This window comes from Podarcis liolepis, assembly GCF_965112155.1.
Source record: "Podarcis liolepis genome assembly, chromosome: 5".
Taxonomy (NCBI): Eukaryota; Metazoa; Chordata; class Lepidosauria; order Squamata; family Lacertidae; genus Podarcis; species Podarcis liolepis.
Genome location: NC_139556.1, coordinates 59,694,287 through 59,711,436, shown reverse-complemented (window position 1 = coordinate 59,711,436; position 17,150 = coordinate 59,694,287). Strand labels below are relative to the sequence as shown.

The following is a 17,150-nucleotide window of genomic DNA, read 5'->3' as shown; positions in this document are numbered from 1 at the left end:
GCAGAATGGTAGTACAGTTTTCCTTTTCTCCCTTTTCATCAGACAGAGCAGAGACCAGTCCAAAATGGCCACCACTTTCCTCCAAATTGCCCTTCTCCACTACAGATTTCAAACTATTTGTCTTTGCTCTCTCTTCCCATCTCACCCTCTTGCCTGCAGTTAGCGTCGTACAGAAGATTGTCACCCGCACTCTGAGACGGGGTAACTGAGCAGGAAGGCATGCTGTGCCTTGGCCAACAAGCATGTAGCTTCGCGTGAGCATGCCTTTGGAAACCCGTGTGTGTGTGGTTTTGTGTTGATATCAATTGCCACTTCTTCACGCCTTTCCTTTCTCAGCTGTGAATGTACAACACCTGAACGTCCCACATCGAAATCCAGCACCCTAACCATCTTCATCTACACTGGGGTGCTTGTGGGTACAGAATAACTCGCATGTGCAATGCCAGTAGTTACCCACAGACATAAGATTTCAAGTGCATGCTTACATTTCAGGCTTGTGGTTCCAAGTGGCTAATGGCCTCATGCTTTGTTGTTCCCGGATTATGTTTTTGCACTGACTTTCTGTGGTGCCCCTCCCAGAAAAAGGCCGCCTTTTCCCCTCCTTGGGCTCCTCTCCCCAGTACAATGGCACGGAGCGCAGCAAAGTCACCGAGAGCCACCTGCTGCTTATTGAAGACATGGCCAGGAAGCTGCTGATGGAGGATGAAGTGGCAGCTGTGCTGAGACACTGCACCCGGGTAAGGATGGGGGACAGCTGCCATGTGTGCCATGGTGCCTGAATGGGCCGATCTCTCCCTTGATTGTGAAATGTCTTGCAACAACTTATGCTCTATAGTTGCCTCACTCTGCCTTCAGTTATGTTTGTACCTCTCTTCCGTAAGGCTGTGCTTTAAAGCATCCCATTTGTCCTGTTGCTGACAGGCTCCCCAGAAGCACCAGGCTGGTGACTACTGTGCCAAACAGGACGATTAACAGGATGGTCCAACATGAGGCTCTTGCGTTTTGTCTCACTCTGGCACATGGTTTGGCAGGCTTTGCATTCATTTAACTAAGAGCCTCTCATTTTGCTTTAAGTGTCATGGCTTCCCCACCAAAGAATCCTGAGATTTGTGATGTGTTGAAAATCTTCAAACAGTTCTTGGCTCCCTTAACAAACTACAGTTCCCAGGACTCTTGTTGCGGGGGGGAGAGAGACACGACTCTTAAAGTGGAGTAAGAGTGTTTGTGGCCACAGTTGGTTTGCTTGCTTTTATTTGGAGCCTATTTTGTGCAGGCTAAGGGTGAAAATCTGGTAGGGCAAAGCAGGCATTGGTATGTCTGGCAATCCAACCTTCACTGCAGCTTTGAAGGTCTTACATACCCTCCAACGCATCAAAGGCAAAAACCTGGATGCCATCTTCCCATTTTTTCTCACCAGAGGACAGTGGCCATTTTTGGTGCTTTGATCTTGCACCATTTTGCACTGCAATCCTCCTCCCCCCCCAAAAAACCCAGTGCTTTTTGGGCATGGGTGCCATGCAAGATGGGAGAGGTCGCTGTGCGTAATTGCGCGAGGTCACAGCACCCAAAAAGGCCAGTGTCCTCTTGTGAGAAAAAATGTGATGTCCTGTTTTTTCTGGGACACTTGCAGGGTATGGAATGTTTGCCCTCACCAGTTTGGTACCTCCCACTTCTCACCATTCCTGTTGGCCTTTGATGTGCCACTAGAGGGAGCTCTGAGCTAGCACATTGTTGAAACTCATTCCCAAGATTGCTTCTGGGAAGCCCAAGGAAAAGAGGGGGCACGCAGAGAGGGACAAATGAAACTAGGGCAGGGAGAGGATTGCTTAATAGCCTGATGCAGCAGCCACCCTGAAACGGGTTTCTTTTTGCCAAGACCGCTAAGGGCAGGATTACTTATCACTTATCAGGAATCCTATAAACTAATAAAGACTTCCACCTACAAGCATGCAATTCAGCCCTATGCATATTGAATTGTGTTCACGGTGTGTGTGTGTGTGTGTGTGTGTGTGTGTGTGTGTTACATTCTTGTGTGTCTAGGACTGCAACCTTAAAATGCTTTATTAAAATGTTTAAGGACAGCAGTCTGATTAAAATGGCTCAGTCTGCAGATAGGTCCACTGCCTGTATTCTCTTAGATTTTCCTGTCAAGGGTCACACTCCCTTGGGAGTAATCTGTTGGGGGCCACTTACAAACGGTGGACAGTGCTGAAACCAGCAATGGGCAGAAGCAGAGCCCAATGTGGGGTGGCTACCCATTTTCTTGCACTCTTTCTGTAACACCAGCACCACACTGTATCTCTGGCATGCCTTGTTCTCTGTCCCCCCTCCCAGCCTGACTCTTGAAATCTGAACCGATTGCTGCTGGGGCCACACATTGCCCACCTGAAGCCAGGACCAAACAATTGATGAGGGATAGGAGTCCAACTTTGGGTCAGGGAGGGGGAACCACCTTTGGCCTGTGGCCCAGTTTTGACCTGCCAGGCCTCCCCATTTTCCCCAAATGAACACCTGCTTCACATCTGGTACAGCTGAAGATCCCAACAGAAAGCCAGATTGAACCCCCCACCCATCCATTGATGCCCAGGCAGTTCAATTCTGCTTATTCTGGGAAAGAGTTCCTTACGGAAAGCAGGATTAAACTCCCCACTCATCCTAGAGCAACAAAGAGTAGTAACGGGGATCAGGGGATCTGTTGCTGCTTCAAACTGAATAGCAAGATGGGGCTCCCATTTGATCTCTGCTGATGGTTACTTTCCCCCCAATACACAGTACATCCAAGAAAGTGGAGTGGAAGATCTGGTGAGGCCACTCCTGGCGATTCTCGACCGGCCTGAAAAGTTGCTTCTCCTCAGAGATATCAGGTAGGAACGGGAAGCAATAAACTGTGGGAGGCTGAACTGCACCCCTAAACTCAGAGGGTGGGGAGAGGGAGCACAGGAGAGAAGCGCACATCACGCCAGCCTTGTCCAGGGTGACCATTGCTTCCTTTTGGTGCTCTTTGGTTATTTGCCATGTTCTCCCCCCAAAACAGCTGCATTGCATGAGCAGAGAGTTGAGCCACCAGACACCCGTGAGTCTTCTCTCCCACTTTTTTTTTTTTTACAGGAGTGTGATCACCCCCACGGATCTGGGCCGTTTTGACAGTATGGTTGTGCCAGTGGAGCTCGAAGCCTATGATGCCCTGAAGAGCAGAACAGGTGGGGAAGGAACCAGCAAGGATTGCAGGTGGAAGAAGGAGGGGGTGATGGATTGGGGGGGGCTTGTCAAAGCTCTCTTTCATTTTATGGGTGCTAGAAGCAGTTGGTGGAAAATATTCCTATTCAAAAGGGTTGCCACGAGGAAAGGATCATTTCAGTCTATTTATTTGTCCTGAAAAGAAAGCAAATGGGGTAATATGGGGAGAGCTCAGCTGAATCAACATTTCTTGCAAACCATCTGAATATTTATTCCAAATGACTGTTGATTTTTCTGCTCAGTTCTTCTTGGCACCAAGAGACAAAATCATGGGTGAAGCCAGGATTTATATTGCGGGGAGCTGCAGGCTTCATGTTAGGGGGCAGAAACTTAGTTAAGTATTTTTATTGATTTGCTTGATTTAGGGGGGGGCAGCTGCCCCCCTGCCCTCCTTGGCTACACCCATGGGCAAAATGGATGTCGTGCCATTCATGCAACTAGCAATTGCCCCGTGCAGTGTGAGAAAAGTGGCAGTGGACCCTTTGACTATCTAGGGGCCCCAGCCAGTTCCTTGGCTTGCCAGTCTCCATTGCCGGTTGTGCCCTCAACCTATCCTGAGTGCCAGCACCTGAGCCTGGAGTTGCGTAAAGCAGGGAAGGGAAACATGTGGTCCTCCAAGATGGGGCTGGGCTCCAACGCCCAAGATCCAAGATCCTTGGCCACGGTGGCTGAGGCTGATGGAACGTGGAGTCCAGCAATATCTGGAAGGCCTCAGGTTCCCCCATCCTTAATGCAAAGTACGAGGGAGTTTCTGAACATGTACATAGCACATCCTCCTTCATCACAGAGTGTGAGCTTAGCTTTGGGTATGTATATATACATACATAATACTCTTATGGGAGTAGGGCGAATAAGCCTTCTATAGAAGAAGAAGGCCTGACTTCCGAAGCCCCGGAAGCTCCTTTTTCTCTAGAAATTAACCTCTGAGGGGAAAGTAGCCAGGAAGAAAGGCTGGCCACCATGCCACCCAAGATCACTGTGCAAAAGAAAATGAAGTTCAATTTGTCCACCTTTCTCTCTTCACAGTGAGGTCACCTGCTCTCCGCCCAGCACAGCAAGAAACACCTCCCAAGAGACATCTCATCACCCCAGTGCCTGGTGAGTCCCCAGCCTTCATCCTTGGAGTCACACACACACACCGTGCTTAAATGTAGCACCCCAAAATATTGTACTTGGGAATCAATGTGGGGGGAAAGACTTTGAGTTTGAGTTTGGGAGTGAGTTATAATACAGATGGCATGAATGTGTACATTTCATTTCATTTGCAAGAGATGTTCTAGGTGCAGCGTTGGGGTTTCTGCAAAATGTGGGGTGTGTTTGGCCAAGGAGGGATTCGGGCCCAAATATCTGGCACCTCTGGTTCAGTTAACTCAGGCAGCAGGGCTGGTGAAAATCTTCTGTGAGCCTCTGCTCATAGGGAGAGATGGTGCTCAGCAAAGAGGGGAGCATTGGACTGATTTGCTTTAACCCAGCTTCTTACCTAGAACAGCACATAGGTATTATGGCATGGGTAGGCAAACTAAGGCCTGGGGGCCAGAATGGGCCCAATCGCCTTCTAAATCTGGCCCGCGGACGGTCTGGGAATCAGCATGTTTTTACATGAATAGAATGTGTGTTTTTATTTAAAATGCATCTCTGGGTTATTTGTGGGGCATAGGGATTCGTTCACCCCCCCTCCAAAATATAGTCTGGCCCCCCACAAGATCTGAGGGACAATGGACCGGCCCCCTGTTGAAAAAGCTTGTTGACCCCTGTATTATGGTAACCAATGGCAAGGGCCATATTTGTGATTCCTGCTAACACACACACAATCCTCCAAAAAATCTCAGCCGAGGAAACGCAGTCGAGACAATTAACAGTTTCTTTTGTATTCAGTATTGCAACATTAACTCAAAATGTTATGTTTTGAACAAGGTTGAAGTTGGTTGCCATTTCACAAATCCTTATCTGCATGGAAGTTCCAATGCAACCAAGGAACTGGGAACTATTAGCCAACTTCAACCACACATTTCCAGTCCTTTCCACAAGTTAGGAACAGAGGAAGCTGCCTAAAACCCAGACCATAGGTGTAGAAACAGCTTGCTGTTGACTGGAAGCAGTTCTCACAGGTTTCAGGCAGGGAACATTCCTAACCAGGGATTGAACCTGAGACCTGCATGCAGAGCAAATGCTCTCCCATAGAGCTATGGTTCCTTCCAAGTTCACTTTAGGCATTCAGATATTAGACCCTTCTCACCTAGTTGTTTTCCCTTTTTCTGAGGATTGCTAGGACAGGGCTGCTCGGGTGATGGTCACATCCTGTGACTCTGGTTTCAGATTTCCGGGGCAGCTTCCTCCTGAAGCCAGTGACCAGCGAGGAGAAAGGAGGGGAGGCGGAGGAAGCAGCAGCAGCGCTGAAGGATAGGATGAAAGGCCTGCAGCTCTCGTCCAGCCCTAGACGGACTCACCCCCGAGGCTATACCCCTCTTCCCGACGTGCCAGTGGATGCCTACGCCTCCCACAGCATTTCCGCCTCAACTGCTGGGGGCGGTGGGCAGCCCCACTGGTTCCTAAGCAAGCCCGCAAAAATGTCAGCGAGCCCCACGCGAGCAGCACCCCTTCGGGAAGAGGCGAGGCAACCCCAAGAGCAAGGGGAAGGGCGGCCTGGCCGAGGGAGGCCTCGCACGCCCAAGTCAAGCCATGGCAAAGCCACAGTCTGGGGGCCACATGGGGAAGTCCAGCCTGCCAAGGACACCCTGTACTCTGCGGTCAACAGGCCCCGAAGAGGTAGGCCCCAGCTGAAGCAGCTCTTCAAGGACGCCCCGGCCGCTGACCAAGAGGGCCTGCTCCAAAATGGCCCCAGTGATGTCCTGGAGGAGGAATATGAGCTGCTGACGGTCAACCTGTCCAAGAGCAAACAGTCTCTGGGTAAGTTAAAGGCACCACTGACAGCCCTGGAAATGGAAGCAAAGGTCCCAGCCCTTCCCCCTGGGTGCTTTGCGTACAGCTGAGGAAACAGTTCTCTGACTATTACGAGGTGAGGAATCTCGGGCTACCGAAAGGAACAGATCTGAGATTTTAGGCTTCAATTCATTGGAAGGTATCAACGGGAGGGGGGTCACATATACATAGCCCTTCCTGTCACCTCCAGCGAAGTGGACAGCAGCTACAGACTTCCTTCAGTCTGGGAGGGACATCGCAATGGTTTGCCACCCAGGCTGCTTGTGTTCCCCTGTGGTGGCCTGGACTGTACTTCCCATTTCCCTAGAACAGGAGAAGGGAGGTTGGACTCGACTCCCATCAGCCCCAGCCAGTGTGGCCAATGGTGAAGGAGGACAGGAGCTGTAGTTCAGTAACATCTGGAAGGCTGAAGGACCTCTCCTTCTCCTGCCCAAGGATGACAAGGGAAAGTTCCGAAACCTCTGATTTTTCAGCAGGACTACCCTGCTTTGGAGGACTGGTAAACAAGGTGGTGAACACCTGTTTAGAATTAGGTCTCATCCACACCATACCTTTAAAGCACTATTATGCCACTTTTAACAGTCATGGAGAAGTCCAATTGCTGTGAAGAAAGAGAAACGAGTCTTTTGTTCCAGCAGCAAAATCTTTTGGCTGGGTCCTGCTACCTCACAAGGCCAGGACACCAAATTGGAAGACCATGTGCTTAAGGAGTCTGCAGGCCTATTGTTTTCCGAATTGTCAGCAAGCGAAGCATGTGCGCCACTCTCTGGCACCACCTGCTGTTCCAGGCTGTTGGCACACCTGGTGCTCCTGTTCTCCAGACAGGGAGGATGGTATTGGCAGTGGATTGTATTGGCTCAGCCATTTTTTGAACTTACTCCCGAATGCTCACAGAGAACTACTTTGTTTTCCAGGGATCAGTATTTCCGGTGGGATAGAGTCCAAATTGCAGCCAATGGTGAAGATTGAAAAGATTTTTCCGGGGGGAGCAGCATCCCTGAGTGGAGAACTGGAGGTAAGCAGAGCAGCAAAGCAAGGCTGGCTTTCAGCGGCACCAGCTCCATACAGAGGCCAGGTACCCCCCACCCACAAACCTTGGTTCTGTACTTAGCAGCTGAGTATTACGATCCGCCCATGGCCCACTCATACACCCAGAGCAAAGCACTACTCAGTCTGGTCTGGGCCAGCCTATCTCAACCTTGGGTCCCCAGCTGTTATTGGACTACAACTCCCACCATCCCAAGCTAGCAGGAACAGTGGCCAGGGTTAGTGGAAGTTGTAGTCCAACATCTAGGGGCCCAAGGTGGAGAAAGTCTGGTCCAGGAAGCCAATGTAGTGTGTGCTCTCCATGTTACAGGACTATAACTCCCATCAGCCCAAGTCACCATGGCTCAATGGTTAGGGATGGTGTGAGGGCAACAGGATCTGGAGTGCAGCACATGGGCTGTCCCTAGTGTAGCTGATCTTGGCATAGCCATTATATATTTCTTCTCAGCTTGCCCACAGCAACATACACAGCTTCTGCAGCATGCAGCAAACAACACTTACTCTGTGCACTTTCAATAGGATTTGTGCAGTTGCTTCAGCAGCTCTGTTGGGAGCCAGTATTTGCACACCCAGCTCCCCCCCCCCACATAACCCCCCAGCAGAGGAGGACAGCACCCTCCCTCCTATCCCCCATACTAGCAGGGAAGCAACTTGGCCAAGGTCACCCAGGGGAGTCTGTCATAGAGCAGGCAGCAATCTCTCTCCTTCCCTAATCCCTATACTCTCGCTTTGCTGTCTCTACAGTCTGTTCTTCCTCTATCCTCCTCCCATCAAAGCAGCCTGTCCCTCTACACCACTGTTCATGCAGCCTTAATCCTATGCAAGCTTACTCAAAAGTAACTCCTCCCGAGTGCAAGGGAGCTTAATCCCCAAAGATGAACAGGACTGTAGCTTCTGTGTGGAATTGCGACACATAGAACCTACTAAATTTATTCCTCTGTTCCTATTGCTATGAATTAATAAATTGCTTTCAATGCAAGCACACTTTTACTGTACAACTGAAAAAGACTGCATGGAGGAATCTATTGCAGCATGTAGGATCTTGATGAAACCATTGTAATCTAAAAAGCATGGTGCATAAATGGGACTAATGTGGAAGAAGTAAAAAAAGAGAGACAGAGAGATTTCAGCCAGTCAAATCCATATACAGGAAGGTAATATACCAATCCTACAAGTGTGCCATATCATATCCCTTTGCCAGGGAGGGAGACCTTAATCAGCAAAGCCTGGATCTATTTATTCATTAATCAATGACGTTTTTATCCTACTTTTTTGTCCCAGTATGAGGACACACTGGGTTATGCTAGCAAAACAGGATTTTCCCATAATCCACAACTAGGGTTCAAGGCATCTCTACAAAACAGACCCACCTTATTCCAGAGTATTTATGTCTCAGAGTCCATCACCACAGGACTGGGATGGGATCATTAGATCACAAGCAGGGGAATCCCAAGTGAGCCACACTGATCCCTGTGTTTGCGAAAGAGTGATCAAAGCTTTCTAAGAAGCCACCAACTCATGTTGAGCAAGACAATCTCGTGGCTCCCAAACAAGAGAGTGTGCCGTGGTGGCCATACCAGGAATCTCACCCCCACCCCACCCACTTGCACTGCCCCTTCCATGGCAAAGGGGTTGCGCCTCCCATCTGACATCCCCACAGCCCAACCTCCCTGTGCGGTTTCACCCTTTTAAGACATCCGCCCCCTCCCCACCAAGTAAGCACTCATTGTGCTTTGTCCTATAATGAGGCCGAGGGCCCCAGCGGCAGGCATACACACCCCATTGTGCCATTCAGGGTTCCCCACGGTTCAGGGCGCTGCGCGGCATTTCACAAGGCCTGCGTAATGAGGCCGGGCGCTGACAAAGAACCATTGTGGGCCTTGGCCCGCCCGCCCGCCCACCAGGCAACTTTTCATCTGTCCCCGGGAGCAGCTGTAATTAGATTTCCCCCTTGGTGGCCTCTTCGCTGAGAGGATGGCAGGCCCAGATTGCCAGGTGGCTCTGGAGGGGGGGAAGCCTAATGGTCCCCCAGGTTGCTGTGGCGGGGAGAAACGGTCAATGGCTGGCTAGAGGCACAGGTGACACTCCTCTGCGATATTTATGGAGGGCTGCTGGTGGTGGAGGGTGTTGACCTAAGGCTTGCCAGTTTCTTCAAAGCTCCCTTCTCTGCTGCCAAGCCCAGAGACAGGAGTCTCTCTCTCTCTCTCTCTCTCTCTCTCTCTCCAGCTAAGCTTTTGCATTACTGCTATACACAGGGATCCAGCTATTCTGTTAACTCAGGATGCAATATCCAGCTTGGCATTGTCGCTTGACACGTAACTGAACTATGGGACTCTCCAACAGGAGGCTGTGATGGCCACCAGTTGGGATGGCTTTTAAAGGCAAGTCAACAAAACCGATGACTACTAGCCATAGTCAGAGGCAGTTGTGGTTCTCAACACAAGTTGCTGGGAACTGCAGAAGGGGCGTGCTCTTGCCCTTGGGTCCTCCTTGCCACTTTCCTACAGGCACCTGCCTGGCTATTGTGAGAACAGGGTGATGGGCTAGATGATCCAGCAGACTGTTCTTATGTTCTTGTGGCATTGCTGGGCATCTGCTACGGTCCACATCTGAACAGCGGACCCGCTGCCAATCTCTGGAGGCTCCAGGACATACTGTTCCTCCTCCTTGTTGTTATTTCCTGTTTTCCTCCCCTCTTCAACCTTCTGAGCAGTGCAAAGAACAAGAGCAGTCACTTCTGCACACCTTGCAATGGGCAAGCCGTAGTGCCCACTGAAGGCAATGGGAGAGGCAAGTTATTGGGCAGCAACAACTGCAGTGAGAAAGAGGTCTCATTCAGGGGAGGGAACTCACAGAGGGCATCAAATCCAAGGAACCAGCACTGAAGAATATGTGCAGTATTCCCTGCCTGGTGATCACTAGATGTTTGGGATTACACCTACCAAGATGGCCAAAGGTCAGGGATGGTGGAAGTTGTATTCCACAACATCTGGAGGACACCATGTTGGCTGCTCCTGTTTTAGACTGTAATATCCATCAGCCCCAGTCAGCATGCTAGCTGGGGCTGACGGGTGTAGCCCAAAACATCTGGATGGTTAAGGAAGGCTGATATACAGAGTACCAAGGGGCATAGCAAAGATGCTTACACAAGTGAGACACAAGAAAGGTAGGTCAGCTGAGGGGCTTGTTCCGTGCAGCATCACTAAGACAGCTTGGTGTATAGTTGGTGACTCTAGCTCTGAAGTGCAGCTGCCCCTACCATACTTCTGCTCTAAGGAAGAGCTCCCTGGCAGATTTCAGACAGGGGTTTTTCCCAGCCCTACCTGAAGATGCCCAGGGTTGAACCTGGGACTTTCTGCATGGGAGGCAGATGCTCTGTCACTGAGCTACAGTTCTTCCTCTTGAGCTACATCTCTTCCCCAATATAATACATATAGGAATACTGGGCCTCCTTTTCTAACTCCTTTTGGGGGTTTTTTTGCTAGGCGGGCCAAGAGCTGGTTGCAGTGGAAGGGGAGAGTTTGCAGAACGTGACCCACCAGCGAGCTGTGGACATCATCCGCCAGGCCTATCGCAACAAAGCCAAGGAGCCCATGGAGATTGTGGTGAAGGTGCCGAAGAGAGCCAGGTAATGCCGTGGACAAAGCGACACGTCCTGAAGAATGTGGCCAGCCCAGGCCTTCGAAGTGGCTGCAAGCCCCCACTGTCAGCAAAGGACCTGTTTATGATGGCTGCCTATTGCTCAGAAAGGTAGTGGTACCGCTGAAGCAAACTACTGGCTGGGTGAGTAAGAAGGGAAGCCACTTAGCAAGCAGGGGGCTTAAGGGAACATGTCAAGCTTCCCGTTTCCAGAGGAGCAGCAGGGAAGCGCAGGTGCACCTATCATAGGACCAGCCTCGACAGGAATCAGGTGTTCTGTTTCCAAAATCCACCAAGAAGATGCTTTCATGAGCAGCTGTAAGTGGGACAGCTGCAACCAAGACTAGTTGCTTTGCAACAAACTTCTTGCTGTAGTGAGCAGACGTCAAAGTTGTTTTTGGCATATGGAACTTTGTACAGCTCTCATTCGAGTGGAGGTTTTCAGATAGCAGGATGTAGGGCTGGCACCTTTAAACCAGCCTGGCCACTTTTTGGACACTTGGCTAGTTCAGGTTGAGCACTTAGGCAATGGCACTGTTTTAACACAACTGAACATCTGTCTGCAAGTGAGTTGTGGATTTTCTTCTCTCCTTTTGGAGAGACAACCGTCCGAGGGTCCACGGGATAATTAATGCAGGAAACAGGGCTTGATATATTCACTCAACACTTTCTTCCATTGAAACTCAAATGCTAAATCCATAGAGAAATAAACAGGCAGCAGTCCCAGTAGGAGACGTATAGCAAAGCAAGCTGGTGGTCACTGTTTCCATCTAGCCTCAGAGCCGCTCTGCAATGGCCATGATGTTGCAAGCCAGCAAAAAAGAAGATCCTCTTCTCTGAACTCCAAGTGGGGAGAACCTACAGAGGCTCTCTAGCCTGGAATCCTAATGTCTGTTTCAAAGCATCCCCCAGCTATTGCCTAATAGGGAAGATCTGCTAAAGAAAGGGATAGATCCATCCTCTTCTTATCCCTGAGCTGAAGTTGCTATTTTGGATCAGAGAGTGTCCATTTCCCAGGTGGATACATTCCCTATGGGGCATTTTTTAAAAGATGCTGCCACAAATGTTTTGCAAGCCACTGAGTGAAGGTGGCAATTGTGAACCAAGGTGCATTTGGACCCAGTTTTTATACAGCAACAAGAGGAAGGGTGTGCAAGTGCAAGACCACCAGCCCACCCACCTCTGCTTCTCATCCATCATCAGAACCACTCTACCCTATCTTCATCCTTCCATGCTCCACTACCCTCACCCATCAAACCACCAGGTGGCTTTTCTTAAAAAACACAGAAGTGGCTTTGTCGTCTTCTTCTTTTTTTAATTCACACTTTTCTTTTGGTTTGTACAAGAAATTTACACAGCTTGGAAAATATACAATTTCAGAAATAAAAGTAAAAAAAAAAAGTAAAACACAAAGTGGTGCTAAAAAAAGGGAGGGGAAGAGAGGGATCAGGTAAGCAACAGTCACAGAAATAACATGCACCAAGCTTTTTCCTTTGGTCTAGTGTTGTGTGTCCCTGGCGCCAATCTCGTGCACTCCCATAACTATGGGCAGGAGAGTTAAGAATGACCAGGAGTGGAAGTGGGCGGAGATGGCTTGTTCTCTTGGAATGCACAACAATCTCCCAAGTGAACGTGGAAGCCATAAACTCCCTTCTGCAAACAATCCAAAGTATCATACAGAGCTGGAATGCGTCCTCCCCAAATTCTTGAGTGTGCTCTTTCGTTTTCTTGCATGCGGATAAACAGGAGGAACTGGAGCTAAGGCTAGACCAGGCTGGCAGATATCAGGCAGTCCCTCCTCTAGCAATGGGGCTGTTATTTCCAAAGCGGCTTGAGCAGGGTGCTGAACTAGGCTGGGCTTTGGCTGCACTCTGGTCACAAGTCACTCAAGGAGAGGCTTCTCAGCTCAGAGCTTGCATAGCCAGAGGGACGGGGCTAAGAACATCTGACCAGCTTGGCAGGATGGGCACATCAAGCACTAGCTGCACAAAGGAGAACTCAGGGTGGTCAAGGAGAAGGTGGTGAGCCACTGTGGCTATCAGAGCCATGTTTGCTCTGCCATTGGCTGAAATGATAACTCATTCCTGTTCCTAGTCCTCCTTGTTCAGCTATACCCTGTTAACTCCAGGGATATGTAGTCAGCCTGGCTACATCTCTCCGCCAGAGAGAGCTTTTCTCCTTTACAGGATATTCAGCCACTCCCAATCAAGCTCCTCTGGAAATTACTTTTCCGCACTCCAGAAGACAAGACCCTGCTTCGCTGACCTTTTTTGCTCCTGGGCAAATATTGCAGGGTATTTGCAATGAAGTTCTTTTTAAAAACACTTTACCTCCAGGAAGCTAGTGGGCAGCATAAAGCTTAATTTATCAGGGAGGGTTTCCACAGCAGGTATGGAGGGCATCGCTCTCCGCAAGTGGAGATGCTGCTCTCTGAAGAGCCCATCTGCAGAAAAGGTCCTAGGCTATTTGGATGTGAGAGTAGAGGGTGGGCATTTGGGACGGGCTTTTTCCTCACTTCCAAAAGCAGCTTGAGTACAGATTTTTAAAGATGTGTGGGCTTGAGGGCACTGGATGGAGCAACTCTGGTGTTCAATTGCCTCCAAGCTACTTGCAACAGAAAGTGGACAGCTGGGTACTGCAAGATCAAAAAGGAAGGCTGGACTGAAAACAGGAACCAGGCATTAAAGAGAAATAGGATTCAAACTGAATCACATTTGGTTAGAAGCCATGAGGTGGAATGGAACTGAGACACCTGGAGAATGCAGGCATCTGGGAACAGTCAAGGGACGCTGTCCATCAACTGACCCCATCCTTCGCTAACCTGGTGTCCTTCAGATATTTTGGACTACAACTCCCAACAGCCCTAGCCAGTGTGCTGGCCGAGGCTGATGGGAGCTGTAGTCCAAAATATCAGAAGGACATTAGGCTTGCAAATGATGGCCTACCCACATCATCCATGAGAAACAGTAGCCAGTAGGGCACTCTGCCAGCCAGGCCTGAAAGGAAAGCAATGGGGGTATCATGAGGACGGTGCTGCAGGCAGGCTCAAAGGCACTACCACTGGGCCCTCAAGCAGCTTATGGAGCCTGCAGGGAGTGGATACAGCTGGGCAGAAAAGCACAAGCTGGTGGAGGGCAGGCGGGGGGGGGGGGAGACCCAGGCAGCAAGGCCCAAACAAAAGGCACTCTCAAATCAGAGCTCAACCAGGAGCGACAAAGGCAATTGGGGGAGGAGTGGAAGGACATCCCAGGTCCCCATGCAGCAGGGTCCCCCCTGGGGGGGGGGAGGGAGGAGTGGGACTGGCAAGTAACTTGGAGCCCTGGTACAAGACTCAGCATCCCCAAGCAAATGGGCAGACCCTGATCTTGTATGGCGTATACCCTGCCTATTTTCCATGACCGGACTCATCATGGAAGTGAAGGTGGGGCAGGAATGCAGATGACATCGTCTATAAACTGTGATACGTTGGCTGTCCTGGTCCCCTTAAGGTTAGGGCACGTGACAGGGCATCAGGCAACCAATGCAGATGCCTAAGAAGCTTTGGCCTTTTAGTCTTCTTGGGGGGGGGGTTGCTGGGGGGGGGCTCCTGCTTCCACAGCACAGAGGGAGACTACTTTTCCTCAGCAAGCCTAGCACAGTGTCTTCCCACAATGCCTTGGGTGAGATCAGGCTAGGCCTGCATATCTTCTGTAATTCCACAAAATGGCTACCAGTCACATTTGCTAGATGCTACTTCCATACATCAGAAGCAGTTTGACACCAAATACCAGCTTTTTTTGAGGAGCGTGTGGGTAAACTGCAGGGGAGGGCTGCTAGGCTCATACACTGCTTGTGAGCTTCCCTTAGGTTGGCCACTGTGGAAACATAATATTGGCCTTTGGTCTAACCCAGCAGAGCTCTTCTGAACATTCTTTAGCACTGAAATAAGCAATAAATGTGGGACCAGAATTCAGCATCCTGAGAATCAATGTTGGGTCTTACCGCTATTTATCATTCTTATTATTGCTGTCCTTATGACTATAAAAAAATACTTTGTGTGGACCTTACAAAACAACCTGCCCTTTACAACTACTGTAAGCAGCACAAATTATGCAAACAAAGTGCATGTGTGCAAGTTTGCTTAATTTGTACAACTTGTCAGAGTCACAGCATCTGGGGTTCTCTCGGTGGCTTTGGATTGTATGTCCCCATCCCCCGTCCCCCCCATTTATTTTAAAGATTCACTTTACCCAGCCCAGGACTGGGACAAAGGTCAAAAGAGCATCCTGTAAAATGCTTCTCCAGCCAGCCTAAAAACAGGCGATGCTAATTCCTTCCCACCAGTTAAGTGGATCAGCTGGCTGTCAGCAAAGCCAACTTAGCCTAACTTCCAGCCAGGTGGTGGCTGAGGGCCAGCTGGGTCACTTCATACAGGTAGTGGCAGAAGAGAGAGCTTCCTGCCTTCACCGTATCTCCAGCCCACAGAACAGGAGGCAAAACAGTGGTAGCCATTTTCTACCACAGCCAACACCTTTGTGGGAGGCTGAGGAGCATTAGGACCTAGAGGGTAGCTGCTTCCTCATGGGGAGGGGTGGGGAATGGAGGAGGAGGAGGAGGAGCTGCTGCTGCTACAACATTCCAAAGGGCGGGCTTAGTTAGAGGTTAGTCCCGCCTCCCTACAAGGCAGGTCTGGAAAATACTGACAAAATCCTTAGCAGCCTCTGCCTCCCAGTGAAACTGCCTGGCTTCTGGTCCTTGTCTTATCTCAATGGCAGTGAAATCTGTTAAGCTGGTGGGGGTGGGGGAGTTCCCCAGACAAGTTAAGTAATGGAACAAGTGCTACCAGTGGGATTCAGGTATAGCAGACCTCCCTCCACCACTGGACCCAAGCTCACTCCGTTCTCACGTCCGACGGAGCACGCTCCCTTGTCTGCGGCCGCGCAGCCTATTCACCAAGGCCTTCTTACGCCAGGCACGGTCAGATCTCGGTGGCAGCAATCTCCTCGAAGCAGATGCCTTCGCCCCCGTGCATCTCGTACTCCTCCATGTCCCGGGCCTCGAGTTCGAGGCTGAGGTGGCGCAGCTGGCTCTCCAAGTCACGGTTGTGCCGGTACATCTGGATATAGTTGTGCTGCAGCTGCTTCTGGTAACGGATGACCCTGTCCTTTTCCCCCTGCCAAGTGACGCGCTCGGCGTGGAAAGCTTCCCGCTGCTCCTCGCTGCGCCGGCGCTCGCACAGCAGCTCAGCGCGCAGCCGTTCGGCCTGGGAGCGCAAGCCCTGCAGGGTATCAGCTGCCTGGCGCTGGGCCTTGGCCTCGTCGCACTCGGCCAACAGGGGGCAGAGCTCCCCGCCCGCACTGCGCAGTCCCTCCAACTCGTGCTCCAGCCGTCCCACCTTCTCGCGCAGCAGCTCCGCCTCGCTCTTGCGCCTGGCCAGCTCGTTGGCACAGACCTCCAGCTCCAAGGACTTGGTGTGGGCCACTTCCTGCAAGCCCAGCACCTGCTCTTCACCAGCCTGCAGCTCAGCCCTCGCTTCCCTCAGCTGGGCCCTCAGAAGCACCAGCTCATTGCCCCGCTGAGCCACCTCCGCCTGCGATTCCTTCAGCTGCTGTTTCAGTAGCGAGATCTCGCCAGACTTCTGGCACACCTGGTGGGAGTGAAACAAGATGCATCAGCTGACCTGGAAGATGCCACAGATTCTGACCCAGCAAAGCGAGAGGCCTGGTTGGATTAAGAATGTAAGAAGAGCTCTGCTGGATCAGGCCAGTGGACCGTCTAGTCATAGAAAAATCATAGACATCATAGTTGGAAGGGACCAAGGGGATCGTCTAGTCCACACCCCCTGCAATGCAGGAATCTTCTGCCCAATGTGGGGCTTGAACCCACAACCCCGAGGTTAAGAGTCTCATGCTCTACCAACCGAGCTATCCCAGCATCCTGTTCTCACCCCAAAAGACCCAAACATCTCTGCTCGACATCTTCTGAACAGTGCCCAAAATGATGTGTTTTGAGGATTTGAGAGAGAACTAAAAAGTATGCCAGGGATTATTCCCAAGCCCATGGTGAAAGCTATACTTCTCTATACCAGCTTCTTCAACAACCAGAGGCTGATGGGCTCAAACTCCCATCAGTCAGCAGGGTGAAAGGTCAGGGATGATGGGAGTTGTTGTCAACTAACATCTGTAGGGCAGCTGGATAGGAAGGCTGCTCTGGACTGTCCTCCAATTCAGCCAGAAAGGTATAACTAGTGATGTGGAGGGGGTAACTTCCCTGGATAGACTAAAGACAGGTGTTTAAAGACTTCTAAG

At 50.6% G+C, this 17,150-nt stretch overlaps 3 protein-coding genes across 11 annotated transcripts in view; 1 reads left to right on the top strand and 2 right to left on the bottom strand.

Moving 5' to 3' along the window:
- The window catches only part of PDZD7 (PDZ domain containing 7), a 31,842-nt gene extending 17,606 nt beyond the window's left edge, over window positions 1-14,236 (top strand). Inside the window, exons 10-16 of the mRNA XM_083505135.1 lie at window positions 580-737; window positions 2,773-2,864; window positions 3,109-3,200; window positions 4,264-4,335; window positions 5,554-6,144; window positions 7,092-7,192; window positions 10,710-14,236. Of these exons, the coding sequence (XP_083361261.1) occupies window positions 580-737; window positions 2,773-2,864; window positions 3,109-3,200; window positions 4,264-4,335; window positions 5,554-6,144; window positions 7,092-7,192; window positions 10,710-10,856 (1,253 nt within the window). The 3' untranslated portion in view covers window positions 10,857-14,236. The remainder of the gene's footprint in view (window positions 1-579; window positions 738-2,772; window positions 2,865-3,108; window positions 3,201-4,263; window positions 4,336-5,553; window positions 6,145-7,091; window positions 7,193-10,709) is intronic.
- Window positions 1-17,150, bottom strand: part of SFXN3 (sideroflexin 3) — a gene marked incomplete at its 3' end in the record, with an annotated part of 174,596 nt that overhangs the window by 46,463 nt on the left and 110,983 nt on the right. The gene's annotated exons all lie outside the window — the stretch shown is intronic.
- The window catches only part of LZTS2 (leucine zipper tumor suppressor 2), a 58,351-nt gene continuing 53,358 nt past the window's right edge, over window positions 12,158-17,150 (bottom strand). For all 9 annotated transcript variants that reach the window (XM_083505143.1, XM_083505145.1, XM_083505148.1 and 6 more), the window contains one exon: window positions 12,158-16,489. In XM_083505143.1, coding sequence (XP_083361269.1) covers window positions 15,821-16,489 — 669 coding nt within the window. In that variant the 3' untranslated portion in view covers window positions 12,158-15,820. The remainder of the gene's footprint in view (window positions 16,490-17,150) is intronic.